The sequence below is a fragment of the Lates calcarifer genome, linkage group LG10 (assembly GCF_001640805.2).
Source record: "Lates calcarifer isolate ASB-BC8 linkage group LG10, TLL_Latcal_v3, whole genome shotgun sequence".
In the NCBI taxonomy this organism is placed as follows: domain Eukaryota; kingdom Metazoa; phylum Chordata; class Actinopteri; family Centropomidae; genus Lates; species Lates calcarifer.
Genome location: NC_066842.1, coordinates 18,959,524 through 18,984,127, shown reverse-complemented (window position 1 = coordinate 18,984,127; position 24,604 = coordinate 18,959,524). Strand labels below are relative to the sequence as shown.

At 41.1% G+C, this 24,604-nt stretch overlaps 1 protein-coding gene across 1 annotated transcript in view; it reads right to left on the bottom strand.

Annotated features, from left to right (window-relative positions):
• Positions 1–654: 654 nt before the first annotated feature.
• The window catches only part of LOC108875425 (neural-cadherin), a 78,705-nt gene continuing 54,755 nt past the window's right edge, over positions 655–24,604 (bottom strand). Inside the window, exons 22-33 of the mRNA XM_018664373.2 lie at positions 24,214–24,491; positions 21,983–22,197; positions 19,351–19,478; positions 19,057–19,184; positions 16,914–17,037; positions 15,200–15,400; positions 14,761–14,916; positions 12,098–12,362; positions 11,248–11,431; positions 8,611–8,861; positions 2,321–2,475; positions 655–1,703 (exon numbers count right to left, since the gene is read on the bottom strand). Coding sequence (XP_018519889.1) covers positions 1,137–1,703; positions 2,321–2,475; positions 8,611–8,861; positions 11,248–11,431; positions 12,098–12,362; positions 14,761–14,916; positions 15,200–15,400; positions 16,914–17,037; positions 19,057–19,184; positions 19,351–19,478; positions 21,983–22,197; positions 24,214–24,491 — 2,652 coding nt within the window. The 3' untranslated portion in view covers positions 655–1,136. The remainder of the gene's footprint in view (positions 1,704–2,320; positions 2,476–8,610; positions 8,862–11,247; positions 11,432–12,097; positions 12,363–14,760; positions 14,917–15,199; positions 15,401–16,913; positions 17,038–19,056; positions 19,185–19,350; positions 19,479–21,982; positions 22,198–24,213; positions 24,492–24,604) is intronic.

Sequence of the window (24,604 nt, the reverse complement as noted above, 5' to 3'; positions counted from 1 at the left end):
AAGTGGATAAATATGCAGCTTCTTTAAAACCATCGGGGAGTGGAACCTGTCCTCTTTGCCTCTCATATCTCTCAGCATGCTGCATTATGTAGGTGTGTAGATGCACTGGATACAGACATCATGACCATCAGCTTCATTCAGCAGCTCTGTGTGCCTCCGCATTGGCTCGCTCCAGTGCCACAGCTGTTTAACTCGAGTAATGCTGGATAATTATGTATGGTGTAGGGTGGCCTGCTGGGACCTCCACACTCTGGAGTTGGTACTGGAGATTCCCAGAAACTCAGGTCAGGAGGCTACAGGCTGTGGACATGAATGATTAATCCTGAAATTGACTTTGTTCCTCTCATCAGAGCTTCTTTGCCAGTAATAGTTAGATGAATAAGACAAGAACAGCTGTTCCAGTTTATTTCTTAGTCATGAATGTTTTCATCCTGGTCACTGCCAGGAAAAGAAAGACAAATGCGGTGGAAATACACAGATGGATTATTCATGTGTAGGTAATAAGAAAGACATCTTACTTTACTTTGTGTCTGCTGACCAGAAAAAGAAAACAGCCTGACCAACATTTGATGATGAAAGTCAGCTTGAACTTCAAAAAGGGAGATTTGACGATCATTAATGTGAACTGGTGTTTGAACAAGATCAAGCTCAAAATATTATCAAAGATATTCATTTATTTAAAAGGAAATAGATAATACAAATGAAACAAAATCATTTTGTCACATAAACGATTTCATGAGTCATTAACAGCCAAAAAGAATCCAGCTCGCTCACAGGAAACTCATTTGCCGTCTTACTTGCAGACATTACTCTTATGAGTTTTATGACATGAGTAGTTTTGACACAGGGCGCTTCCAAAAAGTGCTTTCTGTGGAGTAAATACTGTACAGTGCAATGCCAAGTAAACAATACATCACATCTGATCATTCATTGGTAAACATCTTTTATATCAAAGGACTTAAGTGTTCAGAGTTTCATCAATACAGTACATTTATAGCAGACTTCACATAGACCCTGGGCAACCTCCCAGTCTCAGAGTATTTCACATTTAATTATCTCCCTTTGGAATTCCACCATCGCCTTCTGATTAGTGTTGCTTTTCTGCAACCTTCAGTTCAGTTTCTCTGAGTGCAGCCTCACCCACTCTTCTCGCAGTTCAGCTGCCCTCTGCTCTCCTTCAGTTTGTCTCTCTGGCCCTCCGGAGTCTTGGATTCTCCTCTCAAATCACAAACCACAGCTCGGAGGGTTTTGAACCTGTCCAGCCGTGTGCTCTGGGCCCCCTGGAGCCTGACCTCTGAACCCTGAGATGCACTGAGAGAGCTGAGGGAGCGCACTGCCGCCAGGCCGCGCTCCTTTCCGGAGGGACGGCGCGGCGTGGTCATGGAGCCGAGCTCCCCCGGGTGCTCCATGTCCCTGATGACCTCACACAGGTAGCGGGCTAAGTCCTGGCTGGAGAAGGAGAGGGTTTTCTGGGAGCGGCGAAAGGTCAGAGGGGACGGCAGGGTTTCTGACTCTGAGGGGGGGATGGCCAGGCGCAGGGCGATAGCTGCACTGCCATTCCCATTAGACACCCCCTTCTTGTCGTTGTCCTGGGGGAGCTTAGTCTGTGGGTAGGAGATGATGCTGCGTGGATAGCTGTAGCGGAGTGACTGAGCCGGGCTGGGCTGGAGGGAGCGCTGCAGCTCCACCATATTAAAGGCATTCTTGGAGACCGATAGAGAGAGGGAAAGGGACAGAAGAGAAGACATTTGTTTTGTCCCTGTGTAATCTTTTCACGAATTTAAGAGATAATGAAAAACAACATTGCCACATGACACCAATCTGTGCTCAGAGCAGTGCAGCTCAGCTAATGCCTCTGCTAGCAAATGAACCTGTTCCTCAGACTAACACGAAGATCCACCATGAAGAGATGTTGGCAACAACAGCACCATTGATTAGCCAAGTAATTAATTATCTGATTGCAGAGGAAGGGGTGGCTGTTATTACCAGCACTATTAAAACAGAGGCATTAACAGCTATTGGTGCCTACTTGCTTAATTTCAGCTAATTGACTCACATTCATAGACCTCTAGGGAACTGATATTTGGTTTCCATTACATGGCACCAACAAACACTGTTCTCTAGCAAATGTTAATGTTTGCTGGTTTAGTTTCTGCCCTCATCTGTACTCTTTTATCTCTCTAAAAAGTCTTGAAATACAGCAGGATGACATTTAAGATACATAACCATGGAACTGACAAGTTCAAGAAGTGCCACATCTGTGTTGCTGTGTACTCTGTTTACTTCCCCAGTCTAAATATCAGCCGGTATGCGTGTTTACCTGGTCCTGCTCTCCTCCACCTTCCTCGTCGTAATTGAGCACATTCTCCCGGATGTCCTCCCACTCGCCATGGTGTGCAGACACGTGATACACGCCCTCCTTCAGGCCCTTGTGCCTCCTCCAGCAGGAGTAGAGAAACAGGCCCAGCATCAACACTGAGGGGTGCCAGAGAGCAGGTTAACACAGCGGGAGCACTCTCACATAATAACAATTGAGATTCTGAGCAGAAAAAAACATATCTTTGGGTGCAAATGAAATTGACAACGTGAGCGGAAAGTGATGATTCAACACTGAAATACTAGTAAATACTACACTGGCTGTACGATGTGAAAATATGTATTTTTCATCAAATGTAATATAACAGCCAGCATCCATATAAATAAATAGGTAAGGTGGACTAATATGTGACTGTAAATAGATTTTCCATCACATTGATTTTGTCCTGTAAGATCTATTATTTGCACTGACTGTACAGTTAGGACATACTAATGGAACATATGTGGAAACAGAGGCACCACCTTTCCACCTATTCCCTTTGATGTTTCCTGTCTTATCAAAGACCGCAGCTCCTCAGAAACCTATTAACTGAATTTGTACTCCTCCCAGCTTAAACTCAAAACCTCAGTGGCTCGGCTGAACGCACAGAGGAATGCTGCAGGAACCGAGCAGGGAAAGGTCCTAAAGCATACACATCAATCACAGCTATTGTGTGCTGAATTATACAACATGCTGGACTGACCTTTAAAGTCCATTAATCTCAACCGGTATTTTTCTCCCATCTGCCATCCCTCTTTTCTCTTTTTCTATTCCTTGCTATCTGTTTTTACAAGTTCAGACTTTGACTCTTTCTTTTTTATCTCTGTAATTCATTGTTTTTTTTTTCTTTCGGTCTCTCTATATTGGAACTTCCTTCTGTCTTTCCTCTTGTCTTTCTCACTCATTAAGTCTCTCACTGTTCCTGTTTTTCAGTCCCTCCCTGGCCTCTCTCTGGTCCGTGCTTTTATCTCTCACTCTAGATGTTATCCATTTCAACTGGAATAGTTTATATGGTGTGTACTAAGTATCAGTTTAATTGGAAATCTTCCGAGAAATGCAGGGTAATCACATTAGTCTGGATTTTTAAAGTAATTGCTTCAAAAGAGAGTAACGCACCAACAGCTCTTTGGGGGTCACACTAACAGGGAAGTACTCATAAACAAAGACAGAAAAACAACTCCCTGAGAGCTAGTCTCTGCTAAAAAAAAAATGTCACCTCAATTAAAAATCATCATCTCTATTTATTCACTGCCTGAAAAATCTTTAACACCTCAGCTGCTGCACTTTTCTGTTTCTATGCTGCTCTCATATCAGCTAGAAAGAGAGAGATTGTAAACTTCCAGCCCCTCACTCCTCAGTATGAGGTGGAGGGGAGAGCGGTATTGATCAGCTGACCCAGCTCCTCCACTGCTGCGTCCAGAGAGCCCTCGCAGAAAACACTAGAATCTCAATAAGGCCCCAGCGCCGAGACGCCGGGCCCTCCTCCTCACCTCCAGAATTACCTGCTCCAAAGGTGCCGCCCGCAGGCCTGCGCTCACCTCAGCCCTCAACATCACCTGAGCCGGTATTAAATACATCTCTATAGGGGAGGAGTTCAATACACAAGTGCAGAGGGGCTGGAGCAGAACCCCTCCACCACACACACACACACACACACACACACACACAATTGGGCACAGGTAAACACACACTCACTCCTATGCCTGCATCCACTAATGCCCAGAGGTTTGTGTGTGTGTGTGTGTGTGTGTGTGTGTGCAGTTACATTCCAGTGAGATCAATATCACCCAGGGTGGAGAACAAACCTCACAGTCATTCATCAATCCATAATGCTGCTGCCTCTTTGCCCTCTAACCGTTACTATGAACAGGGTATTATGATGTTAGCCTGGACTGAACTGTGCATTATGAATGAGTTGTCAAGTAAACAACCAAAACATACAGCAGCTTGATCAAAAACACTTAACCCTTTCACTGTAGCTCCAGTCTGAGCTCAGTGAAAAAGATGAAACATTTAGGGAAAGAAAACTGACGAAGGAACAGAAGGAAATGAGACAGGTGAGAGATGGGGAAGAGTTCAATGAAAATAATTTATTTATAAATTTCTCAGGGGAGTAAAAAGAGCAGGCACTTTACATGATTGCTTGGCATCCAAAAAGCCCATATGGGCAGCTAATTTCTCCCATTCTTCAAAAAACAGAATGTCAGACTTGATGCTGGACTAATGAGGCTAGGTCAGACATCAGCTCATCTGGCTCTGTCAATAGCTCATGCTGAACTCACATTCTGGTTGGCCTGTGATGGCTTATGTAAAACTTAATAATGGATGATCGTTTTAACTTTTAATGCATGTTGAGGCAGAGTAGGAGTCCCCCTTTAATTTAGCACCCAGCCGGCAGTCTTGCATGGCACGAGCGAGTGTGCAGAGTGTGAGTGTGTATTTATGGTAGTGGTTCCTGTGGTGATGAGGGTCATCATTAAACAACTCCATACTCTATAACCAGCTGTTCATTATACCCAACCACTGGATTCATTTCATTTCTACATTCAGGGCTGTTGATCAAGAGATAAAACTGCTTCTTTTCTTTTTGTTTTAAGTCTAAGAAAAGGATTTATTTGGTTTATTTTATCTAGATGAAAGGTGTGAAAACGCACTGTCACCAAAGAGCACACTTTTAAATCTGAGTTATATTACAGAACAGCATGTGATTCTTGTTAAGATGAAAAAGTTTGAGCCTTGAATATAAATGCCTCATCAGCGACAGCGGGCCAGCGACTTCAAATGGGCCGCAGCATCTTTTAGTTAGCATGCAAGCAACACATGAATTTTCATGAATGATGCCAAGGCCACACTTTATCATCTTTGAATTCATTATCAAATATTGAAGACCGCTTTATACGTTTCACTCTCGAGTGTCAGAATAACTGATGTCCCAATACTAGCCACATGCCCTGGAGGGAATGTTGAGTCAGTTATAAAGGCAGGGACAGTGTATTGAATTGCCCAAGCGTTTTATAAGCCTGCCTCTGACAGAAAGACTCATAAACAGAGATGTGGCCCTACAGAGGGTAGTGAGCGCAACAACATGCAAGCCACTCTCTCTCTCTCACACACACACGTCTGTCCTTCTGTCTTTGAAGAAAAATCACATTTCCTCCAATCTCTAAAACTAACACAATTAACTCATCTCTTTCCTGAGCTTTAACAATGAATTAAAGGGATAGCTCATCCCTCTGGTCACAGCAGCGATGTTTCGTCTGGTGATATCAATGCATACACATTTAAAAAGGCCCTGCTGGCAGCAGATGTGGGTTTATATCGAATCTTGAGCCTATTAGATTTTAACCCAGCTTATAACACCATCAACCCTGCAACTTTATTAGACTGTTAACACAAGTGGGCTGGTGTCATCAGTGCATCACAGATTCAAGTCTAGAGCTCAAACACTGAACTGATTAATCGTTCGACAGAAAATGAACCATCAGCTATTCTGATAAGTGATCAATCATTTTCACAAAAAGTTTCTCAGTATAAATTGAATATCTTTGGGTTTTGGACTGTTGATCAGAAAAAACACTGAAAAGGACTCTCTATTTTTTGTGAATTTTTTTTTCACATTTTATAGATTAAATGACTAATGGAGAAAATAAGTGTGGGGTTATAGCTTTAGCTGCAGACATAGTCAGGTCTTAACTTTTACACAGAATTTGTATCGGTTCAAATTTCTTCCTCTGAAAATATCACTTGTGGTGCTCCTCAGGGCTCAATTTTAGACTCTATTGTTTGTGTTTGTTTATGCTCCCACATAAGTTCCATACCACAAATGTGTAATGTTTCTTTACAGTTTTACATATTTAATACATCCAGTTTTTTGATACTTAATTGTATAATCTGTAAAGCCAAATGACCCAGCTGGTCTTGCTTATCTGACCTCTTGTCTTGTTGACTATAAACAGTGGCTGTACCCAAACATTCTGCACCCAAACAAAACCAAGACAGACTACTTTCTGTGAAATCCAAAATTCAAAATATTGTTACACAGCTACATACCTGAAAAGTCCATCCATGTATTAATGGCTTCTCGTTGAATAACACTATGCACTCAGGCATCAGTCATAAAACTTCAAAATTCAGTCGCTGGTCTCTCAACAGGCATGGAGAAGAGACCACATAACCCTCATCTTTTACTTATTGATTTTAAGATTCTGTTCCTCGCCTACAAAGCAGTCAGTGGTGGGGCTCTGGTATACATTTCTGAACTTATGACCTCTTATATGTCAGAGTGCAGCCTTAGATCATCCGATAAGTCAGAGTCTTGAAAGAGAGATTTTTTCCAGTGAAGGCCCTCAAACTCCCACACCCAAGGCTTACCAACCCAGCTTTTACTTTCTACTTTATAAAAAAAAAATCTATTTTAACATGCTTTTATTTGACTCTTGTCATATATAATTTTGTGAACTGATTTATATTCATATTACTGCCTTATTACCCTTGTGTTATTATTTACCTCAGTTTGAATTGTTTGCTGCTTGTTGTTTTGCCCACAAATAAGGAATACAACCCTGTCATCTAACTCTGGATTGTGCTGACTGCATGCTGTGAATATACTGTGAAAGTGCTGTGAGACTGTAGTTAGTTTGACATTTAGTCACAAGATGTGTAAATTATTCAAATGCCTAAGACAAACAATAAATATCTGTAGAAGTGCTGACCTCAGCTCAAAACCAGTTTCAGACAAATGTAATGCCCCACATGTGATGTAAATGTCAATTATTTAAGAAGGCTATTACATATATTACAGATGTTACCTTACTAGATTTGTTTTACATTATGGCCATTCAGAGGAAGTTACTTTTCCAAACAACACAAACAAAAAAAGCTGATTTCACTTTTTAAGTTGTATCTGCATTGTTACCAAGCTCAAGCTCAAGTTCCTTTACTCTTGAAATTTGACACTATCCAGATATCGTATGAGTGAAAGGATGGTAAAAATATCAACAAAGAATTTTGCTGAAAAATAAAAAATCATAAAGAAGTTTTTTAAAAAAAATAGAAACCCCTGCACATTGGAGTTCATCGTCCTCTGTAGGCAGCTAGCAGTGGGCATTTCTTCCATCACAGGTTGTAAACGGCAAGCTGGTACAGTATTTTCCAGCCATCATACTTTCTCCTCTTAAAATGCACAAGGAACAAAACAGTTTCTTCAAACTGAAAAGCTTTCAGAGGAGACACAGCTGTTTACTGTTTTTGCATCTTATTATTTTGGCACAAAATGTTTTTGTAAATGAGCTCCTGCTCTCTTCTTTTTTTTTTTCACATGCGGCTTGCTGCCAGATATCTGACCACAGGAATCTTGGCCCATGTATTCCCGTGTATCTCTATTACTATCTATATGAGAGACTAAGTCACAACACTGCCAAATCTTAACTGTGCTATTAACATATAATCCCTTGATTATAAGTCATTTCAACACCCTAACCTTATGAGTGAGACTGATTTTGGTTTAGGTTTTTCCTCATGTGTGAGATCCTTGATTACAGCTCCAAACACTGTACATAACACTAAAGTGCCCAATATGGACACATTTAGGTTGACTTGGGAGAGCAGAATATGTACACAGAAATGTGCAAGGAAAGGCAAAAGAAAAAAAAAACACACCAAGGGAGTAAAATGAGTGGATGGTGGGATATAAAATAAGTTGGACAGATAAAAAGTAAGGCTGAGAGTGAAATTGACTTCTGAAGTCAGAGCGTAACATTGGAAGAGACAGGGGACACAGAAGTGATGAGAGCTATAGAAAAACACATAAAGAAATTCCCCGATTCTGCAGGGACTTTTACAGTTTCCCCCGTGAATCACAAATTAAGATGTACAATGTTTTCCTCCCTGCCTCTCCTCCAGTGCAGATATTTGTTTCATGTTTCCACCAACCTCCTATGGAGAAATCACATACTGGCACAACTCAGGAGATCAATACAGCTACAAGATATGTGCATGAATGGATTTCACAGAGCCAAACAGGGATGGAAAACAAATAAACACAGAGGATGTTACAGATAAAACCAAACACAATGCAAGAATTATACCATGAAAATGACAACAGACAAAAATAAAACATGAAAATCAATGTATCAAAGATGAAAAAAGAAGGACATTGGCAGACAAAGGTGTACAAAAGACATGAAAAAAACATGAGAGAAGATGATGACAGTGTTGTTACCACAAGTAGAAGAGGACATAGTCAACATAGCTACCTAGAAAGGCCATGACACAGATGCTGATGGCGAACATGGAGCTGAGGCTGAGGCTGTTGCTGTCCTCGTTGTGGAACATGGCGAGTGTCACCTCACAGTGCCGTCCCCGGTAGCCCTCACTGCACTGGCACGAGTAGCGGGACGGGGAGTGAGCCACACAGGTGCCGTGGCGACACGGCCGGCTGGCGCACAGCGTGTAGACGCACACTTTGCCCAAGGAGCTCTCTTTGGTCAGGTGGCCTGGAGGGCACCTGTGCAGAGAAGAGACAGTAGTGTAAAGCAAAGACGAGAGACACTTGGGAAGCTGTCAGATAAAAGGAACATTGAATTCTACAGAGCTATGAAACCTACGCTGACAAGAGTAAAAATAAATCTCTCAGGAGTTACACCTCTTATATCAGATTCAAAGATATGCTCTTTGAAGGTTGCAGAGTGTCGACTGTACTGTTAGAAAAAACACAAAAAGAAACCGAGAAGCTAAGATTGGCTTTGCTGTACTAGTCCCTCAGTATATTTGTACAAAATATCCCCTGAATATCATTCACCCCTGCTCCCTGCCTCTCTCAGTGCTTTGTATCCTGAGGCTCTGCTGCAATCACAGAATATGGATATCCAACCGCAGTGAAAAGTCCCACACTGACTCTGAGTCTTGAAATCACGGCCAGGAGACTTAGTGGTCCTGCAGAGTTTAAAGGGGCAGCTGAGACTCTGACAGTCACTGCTGTTATGCACTATTCTCCAAGGTTGACACACTATTAGACGCACAGTGTAACTGGGCTAAACTCGGCCTGGCTGCCCTCTGGTGGACACTTTGATTTCAAGGGGGTTGCAGGAAACTCATCAGACCATTAAATACACTTAGATGCACAGACTGTATATGATAAGTAGTGTATGATCTGCATAAATTAATGTTTAATTTTCATCTTTATGTGCATCCTTTTTATTTATGTCTGTACTGTAATGCTTTTATTAAGGGGTGGACAAAACAACTTTCGGTCCCTCCCTCTAATAAGGGATCCATTCCAAAGGGTTTAGTTGTAAAAGCTGCAATCATTGGGTATACTATTGGTTAATAAATTATTTACTAAAACTTAATTATAGTTATAGGTCATTAATGAGAACAATTGTAGCAAATAGTGAATAAAGAGCCATGGGTTTCTAATGTGCCATCATAATATATATATATATGTATATATATATATATATATATATATATATATATACAGATGTTGTACCCTTCAGAAGGTAAGGAGTCAAATGGTCCACTGAAGTCAGCGATCTGAAGCTGAATAGACAGAGTCATGTTGAGGGAGGATATGATACTAGCCAAAAAGAGATTTCACAACCTGGTGACCCAAAAGCTGTCCTTATTAATGGCTTATAGCTGGTAAATGATTTATCAACTGCAACTAAAGCCACTCTTTGCAGAACAGAAAATGGTACCAAACTTTATTTAAACCTGCAGTCTCTGATTTTTTGGCCATTCTGGAACAGTGGAAACAAGTTGTTAACACAACACCAACATATTATCACCCTTTCAACTGGTATTGGCTAATGTGTTAGCAAACATTTATTTTCACATCAAGCAGTTACATAGCAACATTATCATTTGTTTGGAGTCATGTTTAGGACCACCTGGTGAATGTAAAAAGCTCTGTTTTGGTCTGTACCAACTCCTGAGGGAAATATCTGGCTCTTTAGATGCTAAATGTTCCACTCTGTTCAGCAGCTAGTAAACTGCTGGTCTGTTATTTGGTGCTGAGCAGGTGGGGTACAGTAGGCTTTAAGAGCCTTTTCACTTAGCTGCCTGCTGTGGCCAAAAATAGCGATAAGTGCGAAGTAAAGTTGCACCTGGACAGCTAACCAATGAGCTAAAAAACTCTGTGAAGCCAAGGTAAGCTGTAGATTCAGGTGGTAATTCTCTATAGGTTCACCCTCATTAACAACCCTTTTCCCACTGTCACAGTGTCATCTGACATTATAAATATGTAAATTATACCTGCTTAAAAAAGGCATGATGGCGGATAGCAGAATCACATGCTAATTACCGTGTCAGTATTTTCCAACTTAATAAATACTGTTGTTGTTTTTATCAGTTTATTTTCTTCTTCTTTTCAAATTATATTATATTATAATATTATTATTCTTAGTATCATTATCATTATTGTTACTATGGTAACTTGGTAGTCCATCTTTGAAATATAATGTTAAGGTTTGTTCCCCTTGACATACTATGATATTTTTGCACCACTGCTCCTGTTATTTGGTCATAGATGATTTGTCTTGACTGGGTCTTTTTTTGTCTCATGTTGCTTTGAGAACTCGTACATCTAAGTGCTGATTGCCAGACTTTGTTCATTGCCGACAAACGATAATACATAGCATTCGACCTAATGTGACCCATTTTTTACTATACACCCCATAGTAAATCCACACAGTGCAGGTGTGTGGTCCTTGACGTCGTTTGTTAATACAATTTGCAAGTTGAGTGCTGGTGTTACTAATTTTATTATAAATAAGGCTGTGGTATGCCATCCTTGTCACTGGATGTATGTATGTAAATGTGTACAGAACGTGCCTGCACCCTGTAAGGCCTCATTAACATCCTGGGTTATTTATTCTGTATATTTACAGCACCTGCACTCATGCTGTCTCCAGAGGTCCACACAGACCAAAGGAGGAGAGCAGTGATGTTTCCTGCAGGCATCTGAGGAGCAGCCGACAGAGACACCTTGCGAAGTGACCACCTGAAGCCCCTCTGAAGGCTGCTCTCTGTCCAGGGGGATGGAGTGGCCATTAAACCTCACGTCTCGCAAACAGCCTGGTGGAGATGGAGAAAAAAAGAGGAGGAGGAGAAAAAAAAGTTTACAATGCCAAAAGACACACTAAAACACCATTCCTCCGGCAAAATATTTTATGGACGCACATTTACACCACGGCAGGGGTGTAAACTCAAATACACAGACACAAACGCACACGCAGTGACACACATAAACCGACTCGCTGACACACCTGCAGACCATGCACATGCGCGCTCTGTAACGCACGCAAACACACAAACCGCCTGAGGCTAAGCTGTCAGCATGGACTTCTTTTTTTGCAGGATATTTTCTCTGCTGGTTAGTTTGCTCACTCTGTGGGAAGCACAGGGTCTAACACATCATTTAAATACAGATCAGAGCCACTCACTCACTTTCTCTCATCTGCTTGAAACTAAGGCATCAAAACACCTTTGGGCCAAGTGGTGAAATGTAGAAGCACCAGTAAGTGGTAAAGATGAAACCAAATCCTTCCTTATTTTAACAGATAAACATGTGCACACCTTTGGCTATGTGACTGCCAATTAATTCGGTTACAAATTAGCATGTTAATTCATTCATCAATTATCAGTTGACTTTTCCACTTGTCTGACAATTCACCCATTCACTCCTTTATCTTAGTATGCATCCATTCATCCTCATTCTTCATAAATAGATAAGCCACCCACCGAGGAAGCTCCGGTTGTGTCCCGAGGGAAAGGAGTTTCCAATCATCACCACTGAGGGGTCAATAATGATTTCCTGACTCCGCCCAGGCGAGGCTGTAACCTCTCGCCGTCCTCCACCACCGTCCAGGAGCAGGGTGAACTCTCTGCCGTACCGATCCAGCTCCACCTCATGCCAGGCTCCATCATCAAGGCGATGGTAGGGCAGTGTGATGTTGTAGTCTCCATCACCGAGGTTGTAAAAAACGGCCAGGAGACCCTGGATAACCTGAGATAAACAGCAGTGCTTCACTGATTTAAAATAAAAGGAAGCACGAAAAAAAGACAATGTAATCTTCTGGGTGGGCTTCTCATTTGAGGCGTTAAAACTCTGCTACTGGAAATGTTTGCACTGCTGTAAACCAAGCTGATCTCTTATGTCGTTAGTTGCTTTAACAGTATTGTGTTAGTGTGGATTTCAAGGCTTGGCTTAGTTAGCTGAATAAAATTGAAAAGTGAGCTGACACAAATTCTAAACTGACAGACCTGGACTCCTGCCGTATCGTGCTGTGCTGATGGGCAAAAACAGATCTTGGGCAGAACAACATTATAAGTAGGCCAGATCCCGTGGTGAAGAAAAGGCAGCAAAGGTTGGGCCAGACAAGAATTGTGAAATTTAACTACCCAGAAAAGACTCTCTGCAGTGAACCTGCCAGAAAAATGGCATGAAAATTTCAGTGGTAAAAATTAATTCAGCAATTTTGCAGCCATGATGCGTTGCAGCGCTGGTGTACACATCACTGCATGGCAGAAGCCAGAGTCATCCCAAAGGGAAGGTATACAAGAAACAACAATTATCTTCAGCAGTTAAGGATGAGCGAACACAATGGACTCAACCAATGAGGGGTTCCCATAACTGCAGCTTGTACACGTCCAACGCTTAATTGGAAACAGTGGGGCAAGATAATTCACATTCAGTCCAGCCTGCATTAACTATTGCTCCCTCAGCATGGGCATCTCAAATGTGTCTTCCCCACTGGACACACATACACAGCAAAAGCTGACTGTGCTCTCCCCACTGCCTCATCCTGCCCTCAAGTCCACAACAAAAATGAGCAAAGGACAAAGGACTCAATCAATACTGAGGAAAAAATCTGATTATATAAACTTTCTGCAGCGCCCCCAGAGATCTATGCAATCACCATTAAGCACAAAATGTTCAAGCGAACGTCTGAAGTCTGAATTTCTATAGAACTTTTCAAACTCAAATCACATTTAATGCAAAAGAATAAAAATGAAAAGCTGTGTTTTCAGAGTTTTACTGTTCTTAAGGGTTGGTGGACTCTGACAAAGTGGTGCATACCAGTCGCTCCCAAAAAACTCCTTCACAGACTGCATTAGATAAATGTTTTCTTAACAGAGACACCATACTCCTTGGAGAGCAGGATGCTGTTTATACCCAGCTGGCCCCTGGTAACCTTTGTGTGAAAGTGTGGTTATTTATTCAGTGTGCACTCTATCCCATATCTACCCTTAAGGAAAAAAAAGGGGAGAGAGACAGCCCTTTAAATTAGAGCTTGTTGTCGGCAAACTCACCAGGCTTGTGCTCAAGTGTTTCTAAGAGCTTTGAGACAACCAGGCTGAAAATGCTTCAGCGTGTTGTCACAGACAGACATCAGATGTTTTATACAGCTCACCAATTCAGCTCCAGAGAGAGTCTCACAGAGAGGGGGCTTCATAGCCCACATACAGTAAAGGCTACAGCCTTTTCCTTTTCCTGTCACTGCGGGACTGCAGCATGGGAAGAGGACTACATTGTTTTTCCTCATGTTGTGAAAAAGACCCAAAGAAGCGCAAGAGACGAGGCCAACGCTTTAAACAATGCTGTCTAACAAATAACAAGCACAAACACAGAGACGAGATGTTTTCAAAGACAGACCAGTGGTGTGGAATACACCTCAACAGAGACAGGTTCACTGCGAACAGCTGACCTGTGAGTTAGCCAAAAGTGACAGTCCTAACAAAGCCATTTACTTCCAGGTGCTGTTCACATTCGGCCTGTCAGTCAATGAGACGAAAGGCTTTGACAGGGAACACTGCCTTCATATCCACTCAGGAATGTGTCAGGCAGTAGAGGTATGCTTATGTGAAGGTTTTGGCAAAGTGAAGTAGACTTGTCTCCTGAAGAAACGCACTGTGTGAGCACCACTCCATCCCAGTTGCGGCAAAGTGAACAGCATGCATGCAGACATGACTTTGAGCTCACCACTTGAAGCAAGCTGTGTCAAAACCCTCAAGTACAGAGCAGGGGATCTGACCTTCACTTAAGAGCACTCTGTCCTCAAATTACAGTGCACACATTTGCTTTCTGGCTATACTGAATTGTGCTTGAAACATTATCCAGAGACAGAAATAACCTTGAATAAGGGAGGTCTGATTTATTTAAATAGTTGGCGCTCTATAGTAGCATTCTGCAGACTTACTGAAAGACCTTGTCGAGAACATACATATGTCAATCACCAGCCCCCTCAGTATCCACCCATATGTCTCCAACCCTGGTATTATTCACTCTCAGCCTGACAAGCATTTGTGGCAATCATTGTCCAGGCCCCAATCATCATTTTAAGGCTCACAAACAAGACAATCAAAGCTGTCAAGGTGGAGTGGAGTGACCAACCACGACTCACCTCTAAACGTAGGTATTCATTCTGCTCCTGAGAGAGCAGACTGAGGATGACACCGGTGGCGGCACGCGACCTCACCCCAACCTGAAGCCTCGTCTGTCGCGCGGGAAGAGACCACGACAGCTGGAACTGGATGTGACTGCGGCCGTCAAAGGAGAACTCCTGGAGCCACTTGTCAATCAAAAACACACAAGACGGACTTGTTCAATTAATTCAGCTGTCATGTGGGAAATGCACGAGAATATCACAGCGAGGGCGTGCTGTTCTGTCAAAGCACTTTATGTAAGGCGAAGTTATCTTCCCACGGCAGCAGAGTGACGTTTTGAAACACAGAATTTCCCACATCGCCGATTTGGTCTGTACACTCTGTGAAGCTTAAAATCCCTTGCTCCACAGAGATCTCGCTGTACTTTCCATGAAAAATCTCAGGGTCAATTAAAACTAATTCTATATGTTTACCTTGATCACACTGTGGCCCTGTAAACCCTGGTTCACAGAGGCAGCTGAAGGAGCCCCACTCGCTGTGACAGCGACCCCTCTTGCCACAGGAGGGAAGGTGCTCCATGTTGCTGCATTGGTCATCAATAAGAGAACAGCCTGGCACAGTGTTGGAGGATTCAGCTGGGGAACCAAGGTCATATAGCTGAATGAAAGGAGAAGAAAAAGAGGAGAAATATATGAAGAGGAGAAAAATTCAGTGAAGGGAGGAGAATTAGAGGGTGGATGTCTCCGTCCTTGCAATCACAGTCGATGAGTGAAAGGAAATTGATTGCAGATTGAGAAGGAAAATTGTATCTTATCATTGAATGTAAGATACTATAAACTGAAATCTGATTACAGATAATTGCCTTTTGATTTATCTTGTCTGTGTAACAATATCATTGCATTTAAGATAAGAATAAAATCAATTTTCATTGATCTCTTGCGGGAAAGTTTAACTGTGGCAGCAGCAGAGAAGTACAAAATAAGTGATGTAACCTCAACAAAGAAGAAAAAATATTACAGTAACAGCTGAGTAGTGTCATTTAAATTGAAATGCATATTTGTTAGTTGTATTCCACATGTTGCTAACATATATGTATATATCCTATTAAAGCAAGAGCCCATGGTGAATAAAATAAATAGATTAAGTTCAACCAAAGAGAAAAAATGCTGTATCTCTCTCTTTTAAATAAGCAGTAGCACTTTTTACTCCACTCCATTTCCTCATCTGCTATAGTTACTAGTTATTTGACAGATTAAAATTTTACATTCAAAAACATAATGAGTTTGAACCAAATTGCCCTCCTCATAACACCATCTCCCCCAAACAAGTATTAGTATTGCAGCATGACAAAAGTTATTATTGGTGGATTTTATAACTTGTATTAGTATTGTCTTAATACTATTACTAAGGATGTAAACAGGAAGTATAATGTTGCCATGGAGACACATTCCTGCCAATAACTAATTCATGTGGTGGTAATGGACCAAGAAAAGAATCAAAGCACCAACAAGATGAAGGGAAGAAGATAGCTATCAAGCTATCAAGTAAAGACGGATGTGAACGCTGCAGATTTCAAAATTAGCTTCAAAGGAAATGCCCTCAACACATTTGACAAAGTTAGGCCTTGTGGATATACACAATGCATTATGTTAAAAAAACACTGAATGTAAAGTACCATTCTGGATGCAGGATTATAATTTGTAACACAGCATTTTTATGTCACGGTATTACAGCTTTCACTTAAGTAAATCATCTAAATGCTTCCTCCACCACTGTCCTTTTTATAAACAACTAGGCTTATGTGTATACTGTACATCTGTACAATACTGTACAATAAAAGGTACAGAAACAATGGATGGAATAATTACACTTGGCAAACTCCCTACAGCTACATGTTGACTCCAGAGACACAGACAGTGACAGTGAGAGGAAATTTGAAGTGAAAGAGAAAAGGGAGTGACTTCAGCATTTGTCAGATTCTTTGGTGCAGCCTTGAGGCCAAATTGACATTCCTGTTGAAGTGGAGTCCTCCAGCACCTACATGGCCCTTCATCCAAACAGGTAACAAACAAGGGGACACAATATAACAATCTATTCATCTACAACCAGTCTCATAAAGAGGTCTCATGACAGTGTATATATAGTAAACTCTGCTTTCTCCATACTTTACCTTGCTGTCCACAAGCAGGTTTCTCATACATCCAGTATAGTGTTTGTGCTGCAGCTGTGGGTATTCATATGATATGTTCTTACTGACCCCTCCCAGCTGCAATACATGACTTCCATTCAGATACCTGGGAATGAAAAAGCAACTCTCAATTCACAAGTAAACAGAGAATGTGAACAGAAGGAAAGGAAACAGGCACCATGTAAGGTCTCATGGTTGCAATTCAAAACACAACCGCTGATATAAGAAACACAGAATGCAAGCAGAACAGAAGGAACACACGCCATATAAGCTGTCAAGGTTAAAATTCAGAGTTTCATTCTTTTCCCTCTAAGGCTGCCATCACTGTTACTGCTTTCTGACAGCAAATATGACATCTTATTGTTGCTCTTTTTCCCTTATTTTGAAAATATATGCATGATGTATTTGTCCAAAATGAGCAAAACATAAACTGTTTCAGCACAGCAATTCTGGTATTTTCAAAACTGAAACTGGCGACACAAAGGAGATGAAACAATTTCATTTCAGCTTGTTAATGAGTATATTTCCTATTTAATGCAATAACTATTTGTATCACATAATAAGTTGAAACTTAAACAGTGATCACAGTCTAGAGCACATACAGTAAAAAGGTTCTTAAAATTTAAGTTAGTTATTAAAAGTTATTAAAATTAATAGCGGTGGTTTTAAGCAGCCTCACTAAATTTCATAAACTTAATTACACAACAAAACAATGTACACAGCAGTAGGCTGAGACCACAACGGGGAAAAACAAACTCAGCTGTGGCAAAGAAAAACCTGGCTATTTGCAGAAAGATAGTCAGAAAGGTTAGCTGGCATTCTAAGGATTATACCGGAGGATTTCATCAACAGTTTCTTCCCTCCAGAGAGGACAGGCTGGTACACTAAGAAACTGAACACTGTGAGCCTAAAACAGTCTGCCTCACTATCTGATTTGATTCTGATAAATGATTCAGCTTGTACATAAACACCATTTTAGATACTATTGGGTGAACTAACTATTAGACAGTTTTTGTATAATATAAAAGAGATAATGCAGGCACATTATTCTTTGTTATGTTGAAGGACTATTGAGGAGAACAGGCTGTTTCAGTTTTCAGTTATTTCTTTGAGGAAATCCAGGACAGTGAGGATGTGTTTCTAATTGTTAGAACAAAGTAAACTCTAAAATGGTGTAATTTAAATGTTAATATTCATATTACAGTCTCACCTCAACTGCGAGGCTTTATTTAATATTTCAGGACCCAGAACCCAAACAAACAGCACATTGTTGTGACTGCATAGCTGATGTTGTTATGTCAATTTTGCATCATTAACATGAAAAGGTATCACAGTCCCTTGAATAATAGCTAACATTAGTTTATGCAAATAGTAATACAACAATTACAATTATGAATGTTACTAAATAAGTACTGCATGCCAGCACATAATGAACAAATGTAAATATCCAGCTTCGAATTGCTCCTTGTTTACTGGGGTACAACAAACATATGCTTTCAAATCCTTCCTCTGAAGCCAGTGTGTTTAGTACCTAAAAAAAAAAAAAAAAAAAAAAAAAAAAAGCAAGAACAGGCATTCACTGCTTGGAAATCTAAGAGTGGATGTGGGTCTTTTCACAGTATGTATTAACATAAGGCAAGACGATTCTTAAATAAATACGGTATACCTTGATTCTACATGTCTCTATGCAAATAAATAACTTAATTCTTCATTTTCACCAACTAACAAAATGCTGCTGCTTTGACTGCTAATGCTCTGTTCTACAGAGATTTGTTTACCCCTATGGGGGCAAGGGCCATTTAAACAATGTCCCTATGGGCCTTGCTTTTAGTTTTAAACAGCAAACAGAAGAAAACCTCAGTAGATTAGTAGTTTGCAACCACAGGAAAACCCCAGAAGAATCTCTGGAGAATTTACCCTTATTATACAAACTCTTAATGTTTGCTACTTACCATAAAAACAAGGATTCTTCAAAACAAATGTAGCCACATTTATTTATCTATTTATGTACACATATTTATAAGTAAAATACAATGAATTATTTATCTGATAATTTAGTGGAGCCACTTGGTTTTTATATTGTGCAGTGTTGGTCAGACTTGATTTATTTAATTATTGATCTTACTTGTCCCTGTTGGGTGTGACCCCTCGGATTTCACAGGATGAGCGGTCCTCTGTCATTGCCCATGAGTCCACGCCTTCTGTCTCCATGACAATTGCGCTGGAACATCGATCGAGAGTGAAGCGCACTTCCTTTAAATTGGTGGAGAGTGGAAAGAGGTCATCACCGTTGTATGTGTGGATGTGTGAGTGCAATGTAGCCAGGCACTCTCTACAAGTTACAGCATGTACATACATCTTCATACACATAAAGTGAAAGAGATGTGACATGTAAAGGCACCAGCATGAATGTTCTTACTTTACTGTTGCTCCTCACATCAAGGCGATGCCAGCGTCTGTCAGCGACCCCGCCGTTATTTGTTAACTGGAGGACCAGGGTCCCAGAGCCGTGGTTAATTTTCAGACTGGGTGTCCCACCAATCAGCTCTGAAGAAAAAAGAGTTCAGAGTTAACATTAGCTGCTTTAAACTAAACAGAGATCATTATTTGACCTGAATGAACAGTGTGCAACCCCCCAAAAAGACAAATGTCAGATTTGTATTGTAAAAAAAGGTTTAACTTGCTTGCATAGGCAAAATGTGCAGGCAAGGTCAGGAAAAAAAAACTGTGATGCAATGCACTGTGAAAAAAAAAATAGGAAAGATGCAAATAACTAGTTTGTACAAGTATGGGGAAGAAACCCTAGGGAAATATAAAAGCATCTCACCAAAACAAATACACAATACAAACAAAAGATGACAATAAAATATAACACAGGTGGATTATGGCGGGGACATGGTTCTAAAACAAGAAATCAAGTCAGTTCAACCAATCAGTTCACCCAAATTACTGTTCATGGTGAAGTCTGTGGATGTTCCTGGGTAATGATGATATTGGAATGAGATGTTACTGCAGATTTTTTTTTTTTCAAACCTCATTTTCTAAATGATGTGAGACCAAAAAATGAAATTGAATTCACCTTTATCATATTGGGGTGGAGGCAGAAATCTGAGAGCCAGCTAAAACCTGAACAAAAAATTATCTAAACCTATCTGCATGGTAAGATATGACCAATGGTAAATTGTGACATTTGGGTAAAGAGAATGGTAATCATAAATTGTATCTAGGAGTGTGTGGGTCTAGATATAAAATTTAACATAAAATATCCAGCATTACTTTATAACACAATTACAACATGCATCTTTAATATTCTAATCTTACTCATCATCACCATGGTTATTGTTTTCTATAACAATTTTCAAAAAAGACACCACTACCTACTACATCAATAAGTAACACACACCACCAGTCAAAAGTTTTAGAACACCCCCATTATTCTTGTTTTTATTACCTCTGCTGAGGAGGTTGTGTTTTCACCTGTGTCTGCTCGTTTATTTGTCAGTAGGAGAACTGAAACAATTTGCACCAGACTTGGTGGAGGGATGGGGCATGGACCAGGGAAGAACCCATTAAATTTTGGGGCAGAGCCAGATCATTTACTATGAATTTGATTTTTTTTCCCTTTCAAGTCTGGTCTACTTTGTTTGACATTGGCCTTGGAGGAGGTCTGCACTCTCTGAGTGCCCTTCTAGTTGGAATTTGAGCACTTCAAGGCCAGTGAATGGTACAAAGGTGAGCAGTAAAAGGTAAAACAGTTTAGTTTTGAAAAAAGAAGAAAAATCACAGGCCTCTTTCAGTGATTAAGAAATGGTTAACTTAAAGCTCCCTTGCAGCAATGGTAGTAAAAGAAACTATGAAAGTTACTACAAACAATTCATATATTTGGCCCAACTTTTACAGATTATTTATAAACTCTCTGTCTGTACAAAGGCAGTGAGGGACACACTGTGTTACTGCACCATCTGATGCATTATTAGGGCAATACTGTACTGCAGGAAGAAGTACTGTATATTGCTCTCAGCATGATGAGAGAAAGGCAACAACAAAGGAAGACAGACTGGTCAGTCAGGGCTTCATCCTACAGCAAGATAATGACCCAAAACATTAGAAGAAAAGTACAAGACAGTGGCTTCAAATGATGGAAGACCAGCACAGTCTCCAGACTTAAACTCCATCGAGCTGGTTTGGGATGAACTGAAGGTCAAAGCAAAGCAACCTGCAAGGGAAACACATTTGTGTGAACTTCTGAAACAACACTGGGAGAACTTTCCGAGCAATATTTTATTTCCACTGTAGAAGGAACGTCAGTGTGTTCAGCTGCTGAATGAGTGAAAATTTTTGATTTAGTTTAACCAGAGGATTCCATAATTCCTTAGCTTTTTTTTTTTTTAAATCTCCATATGTTTATTTATTGTATGCTTTAACTTCAGAAACACAGAGAAATTGAATCGTGTGGACTTAAATAACAGGTGGAGAAACTGAGGTGTTCTAAAACATTTGACCAGCACTGCATCATAGAAATGAGGCCTCTATAAAGTTTAGCTTCGGTGCACTGAAATATTGCTCTTATGAGATTGTTGACATCACCATACCCAATCGCCTATTCAGTTAGATAAAATTTTAACTACTGTCCTTCACCTGCAAGATTCAGATTGAAGCCTTTGTGTCAGCAGGAATAAACCCTGCTGACGTGTCCTTGAGTGAGACAGTGACTGTCTACCTGCCACAGTCAGTTCAAAAGCTGAACCACTGCTCTGACACTGAAGCTGGGGGTAAGCAAAAACAGGATTCCTTGTGGCACACGACAAAGTATCACATTAAACAGTGAAACTGGGTTGCTCATGTAGCACCACATTAAGGACTTAACTGTAAAACTCAGGAGAGTCAGTGCTCATATTCCTCAGCAGTATACTACCAAACAAAAATTGCTTCATATATCTGATTAGCTACCACCCAGTAATTAAACACACAAAATTAAGCTCCAAGTTTTAGTGCAATATCAGCCCAGAGGCCCCTTGGCACACATCTAATTATCCAGACTCATTCTTTACCTATGGCCATGTAGTCCTCAGAATCCCCAGGCAGGAGAGTGGCTAACGGGCCGGCATACAGAAGCAACCCATCTTCTTCCTCTGTCATAAACTCCAGCGAAAGATGGCTATCAAAGCATGGCCTTATGGGGGGAAACCAGGCATAGCCGTTGCCAAGGAAACTCAGCCTCGTCTGCTGACAGTCTGGCCCCTCAAGCTGTGGGGGGCAGTGGCACCTGTAGCACGGAGGAGAGCAAAAAGTGAGGAAAATCAAGGCAAAACACAGGGACAGAAACAATCAGTGCCGTACGTGTTTTGTTCTCCCAGAAATCTTTACACTGTCCAATCTCTGGATCTGTGTGGTGACTTCTCTGGCAGACGTGACAGTCTTATTGATTCACACAGGCAGGGGCTTTGACTTTGCTCCAACGTGGTGGCTGTCAATGCACAGCTAAGAAAATACTTTCAGAAATCAACTGTTTGCATTAGCTACGAGCCCCTGAATATTCAGTTCTACATTAAATCAATTAGCCATGAACAAAACATTACTCCGTTCTATTCTTTATCTATCACAGCTGCCCAAGCTGAACCCTCTGGAGACTGTTCGTGCTCGGCACATCACATCTCCTTTGTTAGAAGATAATTAATTCTATTTCTCTCACTTTTCTATTCGCCGCACCACTACTGATTTCCTAGTCTTTTTTTTCCCACCTATCCCCACCCGCCCTCTTCTCATTCTTAAGGTATTACACACCCTGCTTGATATCTGTGCAATTGCCTCCTCTTGTACTTATCTACTTTGATTAGAGCCTGAGTGTTAAGGATCATTGCTCTTGCAAAACTGGAAATGAAATGTTTTCCACGCCTCTCCTCAATTTGTTTATGTATGAGACTGTAACAGTAAATATCAATAATCATACAAAAACACCATAAAGGAGGAGATACACACAGTGATGAAAAACTGCCCGTTCAATCACTGCGATGGTGGGGATGGAAGGGACCGGTTGATCTCGTCCTGTCCCCTCCACTGCAGGCATGTGAGACAAGCTGGCTTTGCTGATAATGTCAAAGCCATCTATTTTCATGCAGTGTCTGAGGAAGGCTGTGTGTACTGAGGCTGTTAGGGGCTGTTTCTCCCCATCACTGTTTATTCTGCAGAGGGGCAACACATGTCAGGAATACTGATCCATAAGCAGCAAAAAGGGACGGCTTAGACTGAGTGTAGCCTTATGCATACATATGCACACGCCACTGCTCTTTCATGTGGCTCATGAGAGCAATGCCAGTTCAAATCAAGAGGTGCGGGGCATGTTTTTCTCGCTTTGATTGACAATATCTGATCAGCTCCTGTCTGAGGTTGCCTGTTAAGCTCCTTCGACAGCAGATAGAAGCAAAAAATTGGATTCTTTATTGTTGTACTGCATTCGCATGAGGGCACATATGGAACATATGGGGAGATGTTCTTTTCACAGAGTAAGGGCTTCTCCCAGCAGTGTGTAGATCAAATGCAGCAGAGACAATTTAAAAGATAGAAGTGGAAAAAAAAAACAAGTTCTGTACATTTCCTCTCTGAAGACTATGCCTTTGACAAACTCGAATGTTCATGTAAATGGCATTAAATGAGATTTTGCAAAGTTAGAAGCATAGGGGGGGCCCAGGGTTGTGCTAATCCCCTTGCCCTATATTTATTTAATCTGGGCATTAGTGAGTGCATGAAATGAACTGCATGCTGTTTCTTCTCAGATAGAGTACCACAGAGACCTATTCACTTGAAGGTGAAGGCCTTTATATTGACTGCAGACATTTATCAATATCTAGGGTTAATATTCAAAGTATTGGCTAATGACCTTGGTACAAAAGCTATGTTCATTATTTAGTTTCTGCAAAACTCAGCACACCAGAACGTTAAAATTTCAGTATCAGGTTTTAAATCTACAGACCTAAATTAAAAATCTTGCCACAATATACTCAGAATATATGTACATACATGTACATTACTGCCATGGCAAATACACCAAAGCCTTTTAAAAAAATCATCAATTTTATATACTTAATATTCAGGTGAAGTTGCAGGTGAAGGACATTTTTCTCACAAGAGACACTGTTAGTAATTCTGGCCTCATTTTCCAAGCTACCACTCTTACAGTAAGTCTAACTGGACTAGAGGGAAGACTGCAGGCCACTCCTGTGTCTGTTTTCTATCTTTTTTTCCAACACCAGTCCTCCTGAACAACTGCAAACATGCCGCCCACCTGTATCCATCCTGGGTGTCGATGCAGGTCCCCCCATTAAGGCAGGGGTTAGTGGGGTAGGAGGAGCAGGGCCGGTGGGTCATTTCTCTGGCAGCGCAGCCACACACGGCCGAGGATGTCACCTTCACTGAGACCAGTGAAAAAGCACCTGAGTCTACCAGGGTGGGCGAGTCACTGATGCTTAACTGCGTGGAGCAGCCGCCGGATGCCTTGCAGTCTGTGTGCACACACTCATCCACCTGCACCTGGCTCACATTTACACGCAGCAGTGACTGCAGCTGTAGAGAGTCAGAGTGAGGAAGAAGGGAGGAGGTGAGGGAAACAAAAATGGGAATTACAATAATTGTCAGTGAAGATACAAAGGTTTGTATCTCCATTGTTGGCAGTGTGG